Source organism: Triplophysa rosa, linkage group LG21 (genome assembly GCF_024868665.1).
Source record: "Triplophysa rosa linkage group LG21, Trosa_1v2, whole genome shotgun sequence".
In the NCBI taxonomy this organism is placed as follows: Eukaryota; Metazoa; Chordata; class Actinopteri; order Cypriniformes; family Nemacheilidae; genus Triplophysa; species Triplophysa rosa.
Window position 1 is genome coordinate 14,764,068 of NC_079910.1, and position 22,551 is coordinate 14,786,618.

Below are 22,551 nucleotides of genomic sequence, written 5' to 3' on the forward strand. Positions count from 1 at the left end.
CCTACTCCAGAATGACAGCCCTCTGTTGGTCCAAAAAGAGAACTGGGCTCTGGCTCCCACATATAGGGACAATTTTAACCGAAACCACGTCTGTCTTTTAGAGTCCCCAAATCAGATGCTGCCTCAGTGTAAACACACACAGCCATTCAGTGATTCTATCTGAGGAAGCGGAAAGCACTGTTTACATGGTACGGGCTTTTAACACTGATCGAGTCATAAACGGATACTCGGAGCAGGCCAACATACTGCGGACCGGATGGATTAACCAAAGTTTATTGTCACTGCAAATCAAAGGGGGCGAGGACATTCCCAAATGAGAAATGAACGCAATATGACGCTAGGAACGGCTTTCTCTCCATCCATCTTTCCCAAAACCAAAAGCAGCTGGAACTTGAGGGCTGCTGTTTCACATCTGGGACTGCGCCGTTCCCCCTGCGCCGAATCCACTTTAATGAGTACCTGACACCTGCGCTCCAGGCAAAGCTGTTTACGGAAATGATATCTCTGTTCTGCGGATACGCTGTGTTTTTGGCACATGGCTATTAACTGTACAGCGCATCTGGAGGTTAGCTGTGACAGGGTGCGCGAATAAAGAGCTCAGGTGATCTTCAGAAGCGCCACATTAAACTGGAGTGTTTAAGAGGTGCTGAGCCATAAGGGGCAGGTGGGATTGGCCTCACACGACAGCTGTCTGCCATCTGAGTCCAAACATCTGGTAATTTATTTGCATAGCCATAGGAAAGCTAAATCGCAAATGGAATTCAGCGCAGTCGCTCAGTTGTTTCTGTTGGACGCAAACTAAACAATTAGATCGAATAGAAAGCAAATGGAGACTTCGTAAATCTCATGTTCTGATTTTTCTTCTTAGAAGAAACCAAGTCATCTTGGTTATTAAAACAATAAGGCAACCTATAATCACAAGCCCTTTTTAGAGTTGCCCGTCTTTTTACAGTGTATCAGTGTCTCCATTGTCTGGTTTTGATACCAAAGTCATGCAATTAAAAGTCTGTTTATTCTATTTACTTTGCATTTGTTAATCTTGCTGTATGTAAAAACTGTATCATTTGATCTATTTTGTTCTCCCAAGGATTTTTTAAGAGAAACATCTGACACGAAGATAGTAACATTACTCAATACTTTAGGTATTCTGAGCTATAAAAGCAACCTGTGTACACAGAATCACCTCTGTGTTACAGGAGCTTACATCTGTAGAGTAACATCAAACTGCTTTCCAGAGGTTCCGATCTTTATCTAAACCCTCAGGCAAGATCTCCAGCACTACAGTTAATAACAACAGTAGCCTATAATTAACTCTCACTGACATATTGCAATATCGTTCATACATACACTGAAAGAGAGAGAGAGAGAGAGCGAGAGAGACGCGCGTCAGAACAACATGTTGTCTCTGCCGCAGGTGCATTTCTGAAAACGGGCATCCGCGAAACGCATTGGACAGAGACGGAGATAACCCGACGCCTTTCCCGTTATCAGTCCGTTCGTGCGCTTTGTTCGCGGGTTTACGCATTTGCCCCTTTGCTCCTCCCTGCGCGCGGCGCCTCCTCAAGTTTGCTATCCAAACTGGAAACACGCATCAGACTCCGTGCGTCTCTGCAGGTTGAGCGCTCCAGAAAAACGCTCCAGAAACGCACAGGTTACAAGTGCGTTTATGAATGCGCTCGTCTCTTTTAAAGAGAGGTAAAATGAGGTAACCAAATAACTCATACCGACTGTAACCGTTTGAATCAACGCATCATCAATTTGGATTGACTCCCTTATTTTTGTGAACGTTTAACGCTGAACAAAAGTCATGGTTTCGTTACTGGATTTAAGCGGTCTCGTGCTGTTGCTGGTGTGGGGATACTGCGTCCTGGCTGAAACGGTCTTCACAAACTTTACTTTGGATAACGAGGTGCACTCGAGTTTCATCCACCGGCGCTTGAAGAGCCAGGAGCGCCGGGAGATGCAGCGCGAGATCCTGTCAATCCTCGGGTTACCGCACCGGCCGCGGCCGCACCTCCACGGCAAGCACAACGCCGCGCCGATGTTCATGCTGGATCTGTACAATGCCATGTCCACTGAGGGAGACGAGGAGGGCTATTCGTACCCGTACAAGCCCGTTTTCACCACTCAGGGACCGCCAATCGCCACCCTACAGGATAACAACTTCCTAAACGACGCGGACATGGTGATGAGTTTTGTTAATCTAGGTAAGACGGTTACTGATAGGATGCCAATCTTTGGTGTGTGTCAAAAAAAATTCAACGCAGTCAAAACATGTTGACCAGTAACATACCCAGCCTTTTCATGTCGTGGCATTGACAGGAAAGATCTGACACAGAAATGAGATAATAACAGGGTTGAGTGACTAATAACAGGCCAAAGAATGGAGATATTCCCCACTCGAGTCCTAGATATTTTATTTGTTCCTGAGCCAAATAACATGCATAGTTGTCCGCTCCGTTGTTTGTTTGATTTTCGTAGGCCACTTATCTGCCCAAGCCGTAACCTTGGAGAGGTTTCAAGCTCTTAATGCTGATGAACACAAACCTACATTTGCATTGTGTGTTTTTGGCCCAGTGATAATAAGCGCTGTTACATTCCCAAGCGTCTGCTGTCTCAGGGCCAGGTGTGTCCTCCACTGATGTTCAGGTGTTCAGGGTTGGCTGTCTGTGAGCTCAACAGGCTCTTTATCTTCAGTTTCTTTCCTTGGCAGTAATGATATAAGCTGACAGAGGCAGAAGTGTTTTGCTAAGTGCAAAGTACGTCTCATGACGTTTGCTCAACTGCTGCGCAAGGATTGTCTCACACAAAATGCATTTTTGCATTTATTTTAAAGCATTTGAAAAATTGCAAGGTATAGCCAAAATAACAGCTATTTGTTATCCACCTCCAACATTTTCCCCACCCATCTGTAGGGTCATCTTCGTGACTGGTTTCTTGGTGTAGCTGGATGTTTTATAAGCACCTGGCACCAGTCTTATCAAAGATTAGTTTTCCATTAAAAAGTCATCAACTGCGCATAAGCACAATATTGCCTTGAAATTTGTGATTTACGCCGTGATAAAGAGCAATCATGTTGTTAAGGGTGTGATTTGTGTCACTGTTTATTGGCAAAATGGGTCTATGGGTAGATGTGATAGTTCAGCTATGATCTGAATTCTTTAAGGTACAAAAGCCATGTTAGATAAGAGAGATGTCATTGGACAGAGTATACACGCTAGTTATAGCTTATTGGTTGATTTATGCATGAATGTAAACAGATATTATATGTTGGGGGCTTCCAAATGTAAAATGTAAGATTGTGTAATGGTGATTGATTATTTATGTGTAAGTTGAGGGGATATGTTTCCCTTATTGTCTATGGTGGGTACAGCCATATGGTAATTTTTATGGACGTCAAGGCAACAGTATACTAGGGTGTAAAGGTGACCAAAGGACAACTTGGATAGAAAAAATGGTCAAACTTGCATCGTAAGGATTTGAAATTAAAGTGATAGTTCACCCAAAAATGAAAATTCTGTCATCATTTACACACCTTCTTGTCATTTCAAACCTGTATGACTTACTTTCATCCGCAGAACACAAAAGAAGATATTTTGAAGAATGTTGTTAACCAGCACCCATTCACTTGCATTGGTTTTGTGTCCATACAATAGAAGTGAATGGGGGCCAGCGCTGTTCGGTTACCAACTTTCTTCAAAATATCTTATGTGTTCTGAAGAAGAAACAAAGTCATACAGGTTTAAAATAAGTGAGTAAATCAAAACCAAATTGTCACTATCCCTTTAAGAAAGAAGGCGTTTGGTTAAAGGGTTAATTCATGCATAAATAAAATTCTGTCACCATTTACTCACTCTCATGTCATTCCAAACCTGTATGACTTTCTTTCTTCTGCATAACACGAAAGAAGATATTTTTGATGTTTGTAACCAAACAACGTTGACCCCCATTGTCTTCCATTGTATATGAACACAAAAACAGTGAGACATTTCTCTATATATCTTTTGTTTTCCACAGAAGAAAGTTACAATAAAGGCGAATAAATAATGCCTTTTTTTGTTTTTGGATAAACTACAATAAAATACATTAAAAAAAACCTAAGCTACAGATCCACAGAGGTGCTTTTACATGGCTGAAACGGCAGGTGCCGACTGAAAACGCAGGTTGCGGGTGCTTGAACAGCGAAAGGCACGTTGGTTACTATGATACGCTGAGCGTAAAAAAAACGCTGAGCACTGGCGCAAAGCCTGCGGAAAAGAACGCCAGCTGCTGGTGTTTTAAAAAAAACGTGGCTCGGTGGACACAGCCCCTTACAATTCACTATTAATTCTTAAAACTAATGTTTATGTGTGTGTTTTGTGCAGTGTTGTGTGTAACTACTTACTAAGCAATTAGTTACTGTAATTTAATTACTTCTCGAGTAAAATAAGGGATTCATGTATCTTTCTTACATTTATATACTTTTGTCAGTTAATAAGAATAATTTATGTAGTTATTTATTATTTATTTGAATGAATTAAATAAGCCGTTTCATGTCTATCCTTGAATCAATTCAAATCTATGTTGATGTACATTTACATTTATGCATTTGGCAGACGCTTTATCCAAAGCGACTTACTTTGCATTATCCTATACATTTGTTTCTAAGTATGTGCAATCCCCTGGGATCAAACCCACGACCTTGGCTACAGGAAAGCTGTAGGTGTAGGATATAGAAAGTAATTAGTAATAAGTAATTAAATACTTTTTGTAGAGAGTAATTTGTACAGTAATCTAATTACACTATTGAATATACAATTAGTAACTAGTAATTAATTAATTTTTCAGAGTAACTTACCCAACACTGGTTGTTTGTGTATGACAACCTCAAGGGAAGTGACAGTGTTTCTTATTCTGAAATGTGTAATTATCCAGAGGACTGCTGCATTGTGCCTATTTTGAACAAGCTCGCAAACAGACTTGCAAAATCTCTCTCTCTCTCTCTCTCTCTCTCTCTCTCTCTCTCTCTCTCTCTCTCTCTCTCTCTCTCTCTCCTCTCTCTCTCTCTCTCTCTCTCTCTCTCTCTCTCTCTCTCTCTCTCTCTCTCTCTCTCTCTCTCTCTCTCTCTCTCTCTCTCTGCTTAGCTTTCTTTCTTACCTGAGGAGAGACACAAGCTTTCAATCAAACAACCTGCCATCGCCTGCTCTATTTAACCAAACCCAAACATCTGCTTTGACTGCGACAGCACACCTTTTATATTAAACACAATGTTAACAGAGACTTTCCCTGCGGCGTTTTACAGAAGGAATGTGCAGATATGTGTTCACCTCATTTTCACAAAGGCAGTTTATATTGAATTAAGAGGAATATTCGCTTTTTTTCCTGAATCTGTGATCCATAAACCTGGCAGTCAATTATAACAAATATGTTTCACATAAGCAAGAGGGAAAACATGGGAAAACAAAAGAATTCATAGAAATTCTCTCAATGTTTACTGATACTGATAAGTTTTTTTTCCATACAATTTCTTAAAATTTTAAATTATTTTCTTAATGGTTACTTAAAGAAATGCATTATTTAAAAGTAACTCTAAGGGCCCTATTTTAACGATCTAAGTGCATGGTCTAAAGCGAAAGGGGCAAGTGCACATAGGGCGTGTCCGAATCCACTTTTACTGGTTTAACGACAGGATAAATGGTCTGCGCGCCAGGCGCATGGTCTAAAAGGGTAGTCCCTATTCTCTTAATGAGTCATGGGTGTGTTTTGGGCAAAACATGCAGTAAACCAATCAGAGTCTTATCTTATTCCCTCTAAGAGCCAGTTGTGCTCGCGCCATGGTGGATTCACTATTTACACAGCAGAATTCGGAAGAGCAAAGACTGGACACTTCTCCAGAAAGGAAACGTCTGCTCATGTGAGAGGTATTTTTATGTCCACAATAATAATCTTTTACATTGTAATCCATTTATTTTCTAATATTTGGCATTATTTTGTGCTGCTGCACATCATTCTGTGTGTAAAGCCTGATTTTTACTTCTGCGTTGGACCTACGCCGTAATCTACGCAGAGACCGCAAGCACTGTGATTGGTCTGCTTTACTTTGCCGCTATCACTGCTAAATGCTTGACACACAACGAACCGCTTCTTCTTCGGCTCTAGCCTTAGTTACACAAGCAACACGCCTGTGCGCTGATAGCACACATACATCTGGTTTACGTCTATTTGATGTCTGCATTTACATCTGCAAGACATCTACAATACATCATTTGCTCATCTGCAATACGTCTCGGAGATGTCTGCTGTCAGACGTCATATAGACATCTAGAAGATGTCTGTAAGATGTTTATGATTTAGAATGGATGTACAACAGCTCTTTCTAAGATGTTTAGCAGATGCTTTTAAGCAGCAGATCTCCAGATCTTTAGCAGACGTATTACAGACATTGAGACGTCTCCGAGACGTATTGCAGATGAGCAAACTATGTATTTAAGATGTCTTGCAGATGTAAATGCAGACGTCAAATAGACGTAAACCAGATGGATTGTGCTATCTGGGTGGAGACTGACGCCTAGTGGCCATTGCCTGTCGACACGGACAATGACGCACAAGTATAAATGAAAACCGGCGGGCTGCTTATGGTGTAGACTGTAGAGGCTACGGCGTAGGTCCGATGCAGAAGTAAAAAAAACAGGCTTAATAAGTAGAGTGTACGCGTGCTGTGCACCCGCCTATAGGCGCATAATATTATTAACGCGCTCTTTAAATAGCTAAAAGATATTGCTCCGTTGACTTTAGACCAGGTTTCAGTCAGTCAATCAGAATAGCAATGCCCTAACGATGCACTTGAACATACCTCGTTTTCAGACTTGCAAGCCCATGGGCGCACAAATGGCCGCACATATGGCCGCACAAATGGCCGCAAATGCATTTGCTATTTAAACAACGTGGCGCAGGACGTGAAAATGAAAACTGCGTTGGGCTGAAACTAGAAAAAAACACTTGCGTCGCTCCTGGCGCTGCATTACGCAGAGTGTATGATAGGGCCCTAAATCTCGCTAACTTAAAGGAATTTTCTTCAATTTAGGAAAAAAGGGCGCAAGCTGTTTGGATGCATCTCGCTCATGAGTTTATATCAGATTATCCATGTCATAGCTTGGCTAAAACAAATGCTTGGCTGAGGGATGATCAATGTGGGAGAATTGAAGCTTTGTGAGTTCAATGCAATAACTTGTGATGCTGTCAGCTTTATTGAATCTTTGGTTGAATTTAATTATTCATCCGGTGCCATTTTGGAAAAAAGAGTCAGAATTGTAAACAGATGCGACTTGTCCCGCACATTCTTGAAGAGCAGGAGGTGTCAATGACTGTGCCTGAAAGATATAAGCAAGTAAATATTTAGCCGTTAGCATGATTTAGCATAACTTTTTCACCCTCATGTCATTTCAAACCTGTATGACTTTCTTTCTTCTGCAGAACACAAAATAAGATATTTTGAAGAATGTTGGTGACCAAACCACATTGACCCCCATTGACTTCCACTTTATGGGCACAAAACCACCGAAACATTTCTCAAAATATCTTCTTTTGTGCTCCACAGAAGAAAGAGTCATATACAGATTTTAAATGACATAAGGGTGAATAAATAATGACAGAATATTTGTTTTTGGGTGAACACAGTCTGTCTTAAGCAGCTCGCAAATGATGGAGAGAAAGTGCTCTTGCACCCTCCATCTAATGTTCATTAGTTCCCTTTCTTTCTCAATGAAGCTGGGTGGCATTCGCTCCTTCTAAAATATTATGACAACAGTCATGGGTCTGATTACACAGATACGTCTTGAAAGCGCAGTGGGGAGGTCTGGTGAAGAACGGGCTCTAAAGAAGCTTTGTTTGGCACGGTTGGACCCTCTCAGTTGCTACAAATGTTTCATAAGCATGAAACACAATTTACGACCGAAATGTGGGTTTCCCGCTGCTTTAACACTAGAACTCCCGGAAATCTATCACTACGAGAATGGCCATAGCGGTCATTTTGACTGCTCATATTAGACTGTACTGAATGTCATTTTTGCCATGCAATATTTACATTCAAAGCTTCTATTGAGATTATAGAATGAAGCTTTGAATGTCTGTTGTCATATATTATAATGTTATCACACTAAAAAACGTCAAAATCCTCAACCACATCCCCAAGTGCCTAGTGAACTCAGACGGGCAAACATAATATGATTGTTTAAAATAAAATAAACAATTGATATGTTTCATTTTTGTATATAATTTTGCCAAAGCTAAGAGACCGCACCCGAAGGTGTGTGTCTCGCTTTGTGTCCGGTGTTCTGTTTTAGGACACCGGCAAGCAGAAGAGCAAAGTTTTTTCACTGCAATGAAAATGTTGTTTTTGAAAGTCTAAACGGCAACAAATATGGATTGATGCAGAATACTTTGTTAGATAAAATCATGTTGTGAATTTTAGAAATTATAATATCTAACCTTTTTTTCTCTATATTTGGATCACACCAATCGCACCCACCACTGGAATCAAAATGTATGAATAAATTGATGTGTTTTGTTAGGATAGGTAATAATAAACATCATTCTTACGAATGTAAAAATGTATTATTTCATCGTCAATCACAGAACTTATTAGGTAGCCTGCTAATTACAGATATTCGAAGTAGATACATTTTAGAATATAATAAGTAATAAAATATTACAATATGCATTTCATCGCATTGTAAATACCTTCATAGACATGTATGGACATATGACAAACTTAGCAAGATCAAAAACTGTTATAAAGAATATTCGCTAACCTGCGGGAAAACAAACTGATTCAGAAAGCTGTATTTCATTTTTGCTGACATTTTGAGGGTAAGCTACATTTTAGCTTAGCAATAACATAAAAAATTGCCAGATAATAAGTTGCTAGGCAACAGTGGCCAATCTTCAATGGCGGGAAAGAGCGCTGAAATTATACAATGTCTGTAATGCATAGTCAATTTGACCGCCATGGCAGTTCGAGGTAGAAATACTCAGAACTCTTTTGTGGTTAGTAATTTAATAAAGCAACAATGTAAGAACAAAATATAGGCCCACATATATTTAAGAAAAGTCAGGGTACTGTAGTTATATGTGTTTTATTTCAACAAAGTTGTTACATTGCAAATTTTAAAAACAGTCAAAATGACTCCCTTGGTAGTTCTAGTGTTAAGAGTATGGATCTTTTCCCGTGTTGAATTTAATTGGATTTCAGGTCCAGCAGAGGTGTGACTCACCCAAACTTTGTTTGAACAATTAAGGCAAATGCTTTGTACTTGGGTAGTTTTATAGAGACAGCTGTGTCTGAGGTATGCAACTTAAACGTTTCAGAGTAATGTTTTCGTCCAGCGTTGTGTCAGTTGAATGTTTATAAGAGTGTCTGCACTTTGTTAGGTCTATTGTTAACAGAGATGTTTCCAAGCAGTGTAGAGTAAGTGGGTGCGTCTCTGATTTCTTTGGACCCCAGGGCATGGGACATTTTGTCTCTGAGTCACCCAAGTTAAAAGCCCAGCTGTGTAAATGGCTTACGGCATGTATGTAAAATGTACATGTAACACGGAGCACGCAACATGAGTCAGTGTGGCGGAGGGTGTGTGAACCCTCCAGGGACATAGAACATGCGTGTGTGAAATATTGAGATAGGGCTGTTTCAGACTTTCATCTACTATCAGCTCGGTTAGAAGCCTCTTACCATATTTGGAACATCAGGTTCCTCTTCAATTGTACTGACAGGTACGCCCACCTTACTTGCGTATACATTTGGGCGGTCTTAGTCAAATCATACCATGAACTGACGTGGATTTGTGGGGGTGTGGTTACACGATGCGTTTCAGGCAGGTCTGGGTGAGCATTCTCTTTTAGATAGAATGCATCTTTTGTTCCCACACTTTCATTTTTGCAATTGTTCGTGTCCAATACATGCATGGTCAACTTATAACACACCAAAGAAACAGAAAAACACGTATTTGCGTTATATGACCCCTTTAAAAAAAGTGATTTAGAATTAGCTAGGGTTTTGTATGATGGCTATTCCACATCTTGTGATCACATACAATCATTAAATGCAGGTTAGATCTTTAACTGAGCCCATCAGACTACTCATTCCTTTAAATCACAGTTACATTTCTGAGTGATGTGTCCACATCGAAACATGTCAGGACACATGCAGGCATGTCTGATAGGGAGAACTATAATTCTGGTCACTGCAACATTCTCTCTTTTACCTCCAAGGTTTCCTTTTCTCTTTTCACCTTATGTTAAAGCTGGGTAGCACTATTGAGAGGTAATGATGACATCATCACAGGCAATAGTAGTGCAGGTGAGAGAGGATTTGAGGTGTTGACAGGGCTGTGATTGAAATATAGGAGAGAGCGAAAAATAGACCTGCTCATTTTATTATGTTTTGATCTACTTCACTCTGTACTAGTGATGCACTGAAATGCAAATTGTGGGCTGAAACCGATACCAAAAATTTAGGATGCACACGGCCAAAAACCGATACCGAAAGCTAAAATTACTTTAAAAAACTTTTTGAAGTAGTTTTTATTTAATTGTATTATTACACACACTAAAACCACAAAAATGAAGGAGAACATAATATAAAACAATACAAAATATCTTGTTTTCCTTGGTCATTGCAACACAATCAAATTTAACATTGTTATCAATCATCTAAACATTGTAGTTGTAGAATTATTCTAGAATTATTATATGCATAACAGTAGTCAAGTTATAGTCAAACTCAGCAGCTCTTGCTAATACAAGAAGTTTATATATGATGCACAGAGGGGCAGTGAGTCTGTTCATGTAAACAGGCTTAAAATGAGCTTCAGTGATATCAGCACCTGCCGGATGATGGTCCACGTGAGCTACATCCTCAGTTACTGACAGATCGTTCCACTGATCATTCACGTATGAAGAGTTTGTTGCGTTTAAACACGCACGAGTCAATGCTCGTGATCTCCGACAATAAAGAAACAAAGCCAGTCACGCGGTGTCGCTCATCACATGTCATTTTCTGTCCACTGGTTTTGAGCTGTTCTTGTTATATTTATGAGTTATTATTAGAGTGAGCGCGAGCACTGAAGGGAGAGACACGGGCACCGGATATTTCTCTATGTACTCTATTCTACTCTACTCCATTCGATTCTACTCTACTCTATAGTACTCTATTCTACTCTGTTCTATTCCACTCTGCTCAACTCTGCTGTACTATATTATACTGTGTTCTTTTGTACCCTTTTCTATTCCACTCTATTTTGTTTTGTTCTGCTGTACTCTATTAGACTCCATTTTATTCTACTATATTCTATTCTACTCTACTACTCTATTCTAATCTAATCTATTCCACTCTATTATACTGTACGCTGCTCTACTCTATTATATTCTACTTTGTTCTATTTCACTAACAACTTTATTCTACTGTTCTATTAGATTAAGTTTTAGTCTGTTCTTATTGTATTTCATTCTATTCTATTTTTCTCTATTCTGTTGTATTATAGTCTACTCTGTTTGACTATTCTCTTCCATTTTATTCTACTCTTTTTCACTTTATTGTACTTTATTCTGCTCTATTCTATTCTGCTTTATTCTACTCTACTCTACTGTACTCTATTCTATTGTATTTTACTGTGTTCTGTTCTATTCTGCTGTATTATGTTCTACTCTATTCTGTTCCATTCTACTGTACTCTATTCTATTGTATTTTACTGTGTTCTGTTCTATTCTGCTGTATTATGTTCTACTCTATTCTGTTCCATTCTACTGTACTCTATTCTATTGTATTTTACTGTATTCTGTTCTATTCTGCTGTATTATGTTCTACTCTATTCTGTTCCATTCTACTGTACTCTATTCTATTGTATTTTACTGTATTCTGTTCTATTCTGCTGTATTATGTTCTACTCTATTCTGTTCCATTCTACTGTACTCTATTCTATTGTATTTTACTGTATTCTGTTCTATTCTGCTGTATTATGTTCTACTCTATTCTGTTCCATTCTACTGTACTCTATTCTATTGTATTTTACTGTGTTCTGTTCTATTCTGCTGTATTATGTTCTACTCTATTCTGTTCCATTCTACTGTACTCTATTCTATTGTATTTTACTGTGTTCTGTTCTATTCTGCTGTATTATGTTCTACTCTATTCTGTTCCATTCTACTGTACTCTATTCTATTGTATTTTACTGTGTTCTGTTCTATTCTGCTGTATTATGTTCTACTCTATTCTGTTCCATTCTACTGTACTCTATTCTATTGTATTTTACTGTGTTCTGTTCTATTCTGCTGTATTATGTTCTACTCTATTCTGTTCCATTCTACTGTACTCTATTCTATTGTATTTTACTGTGTTCTGTTCTATTCTGCTGTATTATGTTCTACTCTATTCTGTTCCATTCTACTGTACTCTATTCTATTGTATTTTACTGTGTTCTGTTCTATTCTGCTGTATTATGTTCTACTCTATTCTGTTCCATTCTACTGTACTCTATTCTATTGTATTTTACTGTATTCTGTTCTATTCTGCTGTATTATGTTCTACTCTATTCTGTTCCATTCTACTGTACTCTATTCTATTGTATTTTACTGTATTCTGTTCTATTCTGCTGTATTATGTTCTACTCTATTCTGTTCCATTCTACTGTACTCTATTCTATTGTATTTTACTGTATTCTGTTCTATTCTGCTGTATTATGTTCTACTCTATTCTGTTCCATTCTACTGTACTCTATTCTATTGTATTTTACTGTATTCTGTTCTATTCTGCTGTATTATGTTCTACTCTATTCTGTTCCATTCTACTGTACTCTATTCTATTGTATTTTACTGTATTCTGTTCTATTCTGCTGTATTATGTTCTACTCTATTCTGTTCCATTCTACTGTACTCTATTCTATTGTATTTTACTGTATTCTGTTCTATTCTGCTGTATTATGTTCTACTCTATTCTGTTCCATTCTACTGTACTCTATTCTATTGTATTTTACTGTATTCTGTTCTATTCTGCTGTATTATGTTCTACTCTATTCTGTTCCATTCTATTGTACTCTATTCTATTGTATTTTACTGCATTCTGTTCTATTCTGCTGTATTATGTTCTACTCTATTCTGTTCCATTCTACTGTACTCTATTCTATTGTATTTTACTGTATTCTGTTCTATTCTGCTGTATTATGTTCTACTCTATTCTGTTCCATTCTACTGTACTCTATACTATTGTATTTTACTGTGTTTTGTTCTATTCTGCTGTATTATGTTCTACTCTATTCTGTTCCATTCTACTGTACTCTGTTCTATTCTATTTTACTGTTTTCTGTTCTATTCTGCTGGACTATGTTCTACTCTATTCTTGTCATGAATGGTGAGGGAACAAGGACACAGTACAGAGGACCCAGACGCAGACAGCGGATAAGGGGTTAACAAGACATTTAATAAAATATAAATACAAAACAAAGACCCACGTGGGGGTAACAAAACAAAACAGGGGAATCTCCAACAGGACAGGACTAAGACTAAATACACCTAACAAGACTAAGATAAACATAACATGACATGACATGAACTACAAATGACTACACTAGACTAGACTAACACAGAACAGGCACTCACCAGACAAACGACAATGAACCAGCACGAGACAGAAGACACAAGGGCATAATAAAGGGGAAAAATCAAGAGGGGACAGGTGCAGGACATGAACTAATTAACAAACAATAACGAGACGAAAGGGCGGGAACAGAGACGCCACACCGGAGAGTGGAAGACCATGAGGGACAAAACGTCACTCTCCACATAAAACAAGAGGTTCTATCATGGTTCTGCCACTAGGTCAAGAGAAGCAAGACAAGGTGGGGCAGAACCATGACAATTCTACTCTGTTACAAAATATTGTATTAGAAATATTGTATTTGTACAAAATACAAAATGTTGCTCTTATATTTATTCCAGTTTATACTCTACTTCATTTCATTCTACTCTATTCTATTCTACTCTACTCTACTGCAGACGCTTTTTGCCCAGGAGACTTACAAATGAGCCAAACAAAGGAAGCAATCAGTGCAACAGAAGGGCAATAATGCATAAGTGGTATAAAACTGGTCTCGGTTAGCGTAACACAGTACGCAAAGCTATATAAATACACACATGCATTTATTTTAATTCTGTGTTGTTTTACTCTACTCTGTTCTTTATTCCACTGTACTCCACCTACTCTATTGTATTTTACACAACTTTTACTTTGTTAGTTTACTTAATACTCCAGGGTAAATGCCACACAAATACAGAATTGTTGTGACAGCCAAGGGTGCTCCTAGGGTGAGTGGATATCCGGTGCTTAGCGCAGAGACATCCACATATGTGTTCGAATATACATTTCGTGTCTAAAACGTGTGGAACATGTGAGCCATGCAACTTTCTCTTTTTCCAAAGTGCCTAGGAGCTTGGGCTGTCGCGGTGTCTGCCGTTGCTAAGCAACCATGAGTCGCGCTCGCCGTGAAGACGGGAAGGTTTCGACAAAGGATAAATGGATTTTCAGCAGCTCCACGCCTGGAAATGTATGTGTTATGGCCATGCTTGTGTGCACCTGCCGTGCATCTACATTTAAAATAACGAACGTTTGCGCTCAAAAGACACGTAATGTAAAGGACCCCTTAGTGATTCGTACATGCCATTGGCAATAAAACATTCAGGGCTTCAGCGCCCATAGCCCAACCCTGGTGACAGCTCATATTCGGGACTTGATTTGTTGCTACATACAAGTGCATTAGACTCTTCCTTATTACGTACATCTACGGGAGCATCATAACAAAAACGGGACCTTATAATGGTTCCTGTTGTTCAATTGGTTGCGTTAAAAGTGCAAAGGTTATAGATTCAAATCCTAGGGAACACATGGTAAAATGTACTTTAAATACATTTAAAATGACTTTGGATAAGGACATCTGCCACAAGCATACAAGTAAATAGAAATAGAGCTTCTCACATGAAGCGTGCTAGACTTGACTCATAATTGATTTTAGTAGAATTTGATGTGGGTAAAACAGTCCATATTTTATAAAGCTCAAGTTTGTATTAGTTCTTACTAGCCCATTCCTGATAACCTTTTCATGGTTTATGTCTGTAATCAAAGGGAGCACTTGGGTATTGATGTACTGTACTTATGTAAGCAAACAATGTAAATAATGATTTGACTTTGGTATGATATGTCTTGAAATCCATTCTAGGTAGGTAGCACATTGGGATTTGAAAATAGCTAGACCCAGGGCTGTACGTTAACTTTTTTTTGCATATATTACTGGTGCTACAGAGGTTTAAAGTTTTGTAGCACAGGCCAAACAGTTGTACCACAAGTATAAGTAAAAACACAAGTGCAGGTCATCACATAAATGGACAGGTAACTGAAAAAGGACATTATCGTTATACAAACGGATAAATTAGGGCCATATCATTTTTGGTTTTTCCCTTTTAAATTTTTCGGAGTTCTGTATTTTCAATGCTTTACTATACAGTAGTTAATACATTTGTCCATAAAAATACTGAAGTATACTATAGTATTTACTACATTAAACTACAGTCAAATTATTGTGTACTGTAGTATATTTGAACCTTACTGTAGTAAATATTAATGTGTACTATAGTGTTTACTACAGTTTATGAACTTACTACAAGTAAATATTTTTTCATCTGGTTGAAATTAAGCTGACTTTTATTTTGACGGGTTGTCGCGAGGACGCTTGAGTTCAGTGTGTTTGACGGTAGCTTTACTCAAACAGTGAAACACTCGTAAAAAAACTTGGAACAGCTCTGTGGATGAAGTTCACGTGTTCATGTCGTTGTATAGTGAGACGCAGCCAAATCCAAGAGTTTCACGCTTGTAACATGTTAAAAGTGTGCAACTCATTCACTCATAGACACGCAGAACAAGCAAAGGACATATTTAAATAGTAGAATTCCGCTTTCGTGATTCCTTCCATGTTTTCCCACATCGCACAGATCATAGGGCTCTAGATTAATGGACTTGATGCAGCCGGAAATCAAGTTTTAATTGCAAAAACTAAATAAAAACGAAAATAAATACTGGTGCGCCATCAGTTAACCTCACACACGAACAAGCACAAGTAATGTCTAATGTCTGCCAAACCGTATCGCACGCGTGCTACACTATTAAATTTATTCTCAGCACAGACCGATTTTTTTCGTAGCATGTGTGACATACAGTATATGTCGCACTGTACAGCCCTGGCTAGACCTGAGTTTGTTTTGCCTCCAAAGTAGAGCATTTTAACAATTTTAAAACAAGCATTTAGGTAGTTGTCTTGATAGTCTAATGGGAATCTATAACAAATTAGTTTACCACCAGTCTAAGAATAAGATGGAATAGGGTGAAATGAGTTTGACCTGACCCGACCCGTGCCGTTAGTTCACCCAACCGCGCTCTGGGTGCCAAGAGCCTCGCGGAGCGAGGAAATGACCTGTCTGCTACATGCCACGAAAAAGAAACTTCATTACCCCATCAATTTTTTATGGGTCTGTTTTGCGTCTCTCAGGCTCACTAATGCGTTATCGAGAGCATTAGTCACAGCTGGCTCTCATGCGATCCTCTGGCTGGCATGCGAGTGGAATCTGTGATAGATAGATAAAGGGAGATGTAAGAAAGACACGTTTTAGATCTTAAGCTTCTAATGGATCCCTGCTCTTGTAATAAGTCACATTTACATCTGTAAGAATGGGGTCTTAAAATAAAACAGCTCCTGGCATCAGAAGCCACACATCTGAACATGGAAAATTAAGGTGAATGTTTAATACTTAGCAGATGCTTAGAGGAAAAGGATAGATGAGGCTATGAGAAAAAAACACACGCATTTAAAGGAATTCCCAAATATGAAAATGGTCATCTTTGTTTTTTTTCGTTCTGGCAAATCACACAATGTAGTCAACTATCACACAAAACCGGGCAGAAAGACCTTTGGTTTGTCGTTATTTGCTGAAAGTCTGGTCTTTCTTTAATTTTGTTGAGTTGAATGCCAATCACTATCCACAATGTATTGAGCAGCCTGGAGATTTTGCAAGATAACAGTTTACTTTTATTTGGATGCACTGTCCCTTTAACCTTTTGTTTTGAGTCTGCAAGTACTGCCTCCTGAGGTTTGGTGAATCAGAAGTGTGACTGTGTGTGTTTGGATGTGTCCTTATTTCTGTGAGCCCCTCATCTGAGCATTAAACTCTCATGAGTCGCACTACAACAATAGGTAATCCTCATGGAAGTTACCTTTTACTACACACACACACGCACACAAGTCTCTGGAGAGATCATTTCTGGCAGTCAGGTTGTAATGTTTTATAGTGCAAGTTAGGTCAGGTATTAAGTGGCTTTGTGGGAGAACTATGGCGCAATAGGTCAATTTGTTAAGATTAGCAATGTTTTGTTATGAAATGCCGTGTGACACAACTTTTGATTGAGAATCACAAGCAGATACCCCTTACTGTGTTTTGCAGTGTTTGATAGATATATCCTGGATAAATAAAAATAAATTGGAAATGTACTGTTAATTATTTAACATCTATGACCTGCAAAAAAATGGTGGGTATTACTTTTTCTGCAGAACACAAACAATATTTTGAAGAACATTGATAACCAAAACAATTGGCCCCCCATTAACTTCCATGGTTTGTCATATCCACTGTATATGACTCTTTCTTCTGTGGAACACAAAAGAAGATATTTTGAGAAATGTTTTAGTGGTTTTGTGTCAATGCAGTGGAACTAAGTGGGGGTTTGGTGACCAACATTCCTCAAATGTCTTCTTTTGTGTTCTGCAGTAGAAAGTCATACACGTTTGGACTGACATGAGAATGTGTAAATTATGAAGCAAATTCAATTTTATGTAACTATCCCTTTATGGCCCTGTTTGGACTTGGTTGTTGTTTAGTTGTTGAATCATTTATTGTTTGTGAGAGATGTGGGTGTGGGCATAAGTGGTTCGCAGGTTTAAGTGCACCACACAGTCAATGTTCAGGGTGGAGGAGTTAAGTATTTAAAAGGCTTAGTTTATCCATCAAATTAAAAATCAGCATCATTTACTCACACTTATCATTCATAACAGCGGGTTAAAAACAGGGAAATAGTTATGAAAAACAAATCAATTTGAATATTTTACTGACAACCGAACCTGTTATTAATTTAATTAGCAAAGTCTCAATTTTACTCTGAAAGGACCATTGTGTGATTTTTAGCAGCATCTAGCGGTGAGATTGTGAATTGCAATCAACGGCTCACTTCACCCCTCCCTTTCGAAGCACTATGGCGGCTGACACAGAACTAAGATGTCGTCACATTTTCGCTTCTTTGCCGAAGGAGATAACGTATTTACAAAACACGCTCTGTAGAGCAGTTTGTCCATTTAGGGCTACTGTAGAAACAACATGGTGAATTACATGTAAGGTGACCCGCTGTGTATGTAGATAGAAATAGCTCCTTCTAAGGTAATAAAAACATAACGCTTCATTATGTAAGGTCTTTATACCCCTCTGAACTCATGCATATTATATTGCATTTCTGTCAATAGATCCTCCAAAAAAGTACACACGGCATCTTTAATGTTGCTCTTCAAAAGCTAATGGTAGGTAAAATTGTGGGACATGTTTTGTGTTTTATGCCTGTAAATGCCTTAATGATGTAACTGCTGTTGTTAAATGGTAAAACATTAAGAAGGGTTTCTAAACAGATACTTCCTGACCCTTTCTTTTGCTTTCAGCATGTTTATCCCTTTCTTCTTTTGCCTATTTTTTCTTCATCCCTGCTTTCGTCTCTGGCTCTGTGGAAGGGCCTTTCTAACATTCTTGCTCTCAGCAGGCTGCCCCTGGGACGCTGCCAGAGGTTAATACAGATGTTTCTGCGCATCTGCAGGCCAAAGCAGCTGTGTGAGGAACTTTATCTGCTCAAAATCCAAACACACACACACGCATACCCCCCACATCTTTCAGTCTGAACAAAACACACACATACACAGGTTAGTTTCACTATATAATAAGGACATCTCATAGTTTTGAAACTGCTGGTCTATAGTCTACACAAGTCAGTTCTATTGGAAGGAGAACTTGTATTTACTGGTTATTGATGTGACTGATGAAGTCTTGCTAATAAACAATAGCAAGTGAATGGAAAAAGATTACCTTATATTAGAGAGAACAAAACGTCCCCGTCGGCATGCTTGGCACAGAATGAAAAAGACTTGAATTTGTATCCTCTTGTTGAGTTTGTAGTTTCTTTGCCTTGACATGTTGTCTTGTGAAACTGTAACTTGTCTGCCTACCTGTTGGAGATCACGATTACTAAAGCTAGTCCCAAGATTGAGCTTGCTTGCTTTCTTTCTGATAAAAAGACATTTTTAAGGAGGTCTTAACCCGCTTGTTCTCTCACTCACCCCTGTGCCGCTCCAGAGCATTGACATTGTGTAACACATTGTTACAGAGCAGCAGTCCACAGGTCTCACTGTGTGCTGGGAAATATCAGACAAAGTGCAACAGTTGTTTTCTTTAGTCCAATCAACACAATAAACCGCAGGAGGAAGAGAGAAGAATGTGAAGGACAACAGAGAGGAATACGATTGGATCCATCTCAGTTGTGAGCACTTTTGTTAATTCTGTAAATAGCTTCAGTGTGGTTAAGCAAATACAGAGATTTCGGTCGAGTCAGAGCTAGTGCAGGTACACTAGGAAACAAAATATAGTGCACTAAAATACACTTTATAGTGTAGGGATAGTTCACACAAAAATGAAAAATTTGTCATCATTTACTTCTGCAGAGCACAAAAGAAGATGTTTTAATGAATATTAGTAACCGAACAACAGCGGTTTTGAATGGGTGAATGGGTACCGTTATTTGGTTACCAACGTTCTTCAAAATATCTTCTTTTGCATTCTGAAGAAGAAAGTCGTACAGGTTAGGGCTGTCACGATTAATTAATAATCGTCTCATCGCGATTGTTTGACCTCATCGAGATGGTTTCAGATCATCGCAATTATCGCACATCTCTATAGAAGACACTAGGGGGAGCTGTAGTGCATCTGCATATTTTATTGTACATATTGTAACTAAAGCATGGTAATACTTGTAAAATGTACCACCACAACACAATCACTTAAAAAAAACTAAAGCGTATACCATCAAAATAACCTGTAGTACAATTTAATATTATTTCAGTGTGAAAACCAGTCTAGCAAAATCTCATTAACATAGAAGTAAACTTTTATTGCAGTCTTGCGAGTGAGAAAAAAACAGACTAGAAGCTTTTCTATGACTGATAACATTTTAATGACGGCTTCAATTCACTCCTGATCAATTTACTTCATTTACAAGTATTTGGTGGTTGTATTATTGACAGGCAAAGGCCTACACCTTAAGTATGATGACCAAATTCTTTAAAGAACATAGTCTTTATATTCAGAACAATATGGTCGTTTCAAAGCTGAATAAAAAATGTATGAGAATTAAAAGTCAAAGCTCTAAAACAGACAATTAATCGTCATAATCGCAATGATTTATTAGACAATTAATCGTCAGCCAAATTTCATAATCGTGACAGCCCTAGAACAGGTTTAAAATGACAGTTAAGTAAAGATTTTCTGAAGTTTACTAAGATTGCATTTTTATATATCAAGTACAAAATTAGTGTCTACTTTTACGTGTATTTTAGTGCACTCTTTTACCTCGGAAGAAACAGGAAACATTTAGAGAGGAGAATAATCTTGTAATTGATGCACTTAGTTTACATTTACTTGCATGAGGTGAGAATCAATATGACAGAAAACAGAAACTGTGAGTCTTTAAAGGATTAAAAGATTTAAAAGATTAGAAGGGGGTGGGATAAGTTGTGCCACGTGTTGTCTTCTATGCAAGACTTTATTGTGGAACACTGGAAACGAAACAAAAATCAGTTAAAGGTGTACTCTGTCATTTTACTGAGATAGAATGAGTAGAATTCGATAGGTCTTAAAGGGACAGTTCACCCAAAAATCTAAATTGTGTCATCATTTACTCACCCTCAGGTTGTTTCGAACCTGTATAAATTACTTTGTTCTGATGAACACAAAGAAAAATATTCGTTAGAATGTTAGCAATTTTCAGTTCTGGGACATCATCCGCTACCATAGTAGAATTTTTAAAAAATATTTATTTTGTTCTGTTAAACACAAAATGAGATATTTTAAAGAATTTAGGAAAACAGTTCTGGGGCACCTTTGACTACCATTAAATTTTTGTAGTCAAAGATGGTAGTCAATGATTTCCCAGAACTGAAAATTGCTAACATTCCAAATATCTTTCTCTGTGTTCATCAGAACAAAGTAATTTATACAGGTATGAAATTACATGAGGGTGAGTAAATGATGACACAATTTTCATTTTTGGGTGAACTATCCCTTTAACTCTCATCCCCTCATGAGCCAACACGCTCACATGTCTAGATGATTTTAAAGACAGTTTATAATTACTATTTCTGTCTATGAGTAATTTTCAAATATTTTAAATATTCGTCTTTTAATGGTTAAAAAATTACAGAGCGCACCCCTAAAAACGGCATAATTGTCTTTTGGATTCAATTCAATTCTCAAGTATTAGTTCACTATAAAATGAAAAATTGCTGTTATTTACTCACCCTCAAGCCATCCAAGATTTATTTGATCAGTAAAGACGATTTGTAGCTAAAAACTGTAGTTCCTTTTTGATTCATAAAATGCAAGTGCTCATGTTCTGCTCATTTTAAGTAACAAAATCTTTTACAGCATTATAACCGGTATAATATATCCTTATAATCATAGATAAACAATCTATAATATCTATATCTGTATAGATATCATAGATAAGTTTGCCATATTTGGAGTCTGAATCCATATATTTGTGCGTATTTATATTGTATTATACTTTGTATACAGAAACGCATCGCAGGCCTTGAGCCAAATGAAAACCCATTAGAGCCGAGCAATAACTGCAAACAGGCTTCGTTTATGAGGACCTGAAACGTGTGTCAAATTAGCATGGAAAATGAATATGGCCAATATTACATCAGTTTATTTAGGAAACGCTTAAACCACAGGCTGGCTTCAAGCTAAACAGAATTGTTTCATTAATTCACTAAGAGTTTCTGGATTTAATTTAACAAAATAAACAACAGCGCAACACTACAATTGAAACAGAGCTCTTGCCCAAGTGGATGGCTTCTATGATGCCGTGGAGTATTCTGGATGAATGTGTGCGTGAGAGGGGTTTTTGAGTGCCGTATGTTGCCACACAAATCGTTGCTTATTTGTTTTGTGTGTGTGGATGACCAACAAAAGAGTTGGGGCTACTTTGGTACCATAACCATATCCTACTATAGCAGTCAATGGGGGGCAAAATCTGTCTGGTTATAAGCATTCTTCCAAATATCTTTCTCTGTGTTCATCAGAACAAGAAATTTATACAGATTTGGAACAACCCGAAGGTGAGTAAATGATGACAGAATTTAGATTTTTGGGTGAAGTATCCCCTTAAAAGGT

The 22,551-nt window shown here is 38.0% G+C and overlaps 1 protein-coding gene across 1 annotated transcript in view; it reads left to right on the top strand.

The window, feature by feature from the left end:
• Positions 1–1,368: 1,368 nt before the first annotated feature.
• bmp7b (bone morphogenetic protein 7b) overlaps positions 1,369–22,551 on the top strand; it is a 43,807-nt gene continuing 22,624 nt past the window's right edge. The window contains exon 1 of the mRNA XM_057363160.1: positions 1,369–2,207. Within this exon, the coding sequence (XP_057219143.1) occupies positions 1,808–2,207 (400 nt within the window). The 5' untranslated portion in view covers positions 1,369–1,807. The remainder of the gene's footprint in view (positions 2,208–22,551) is intronic.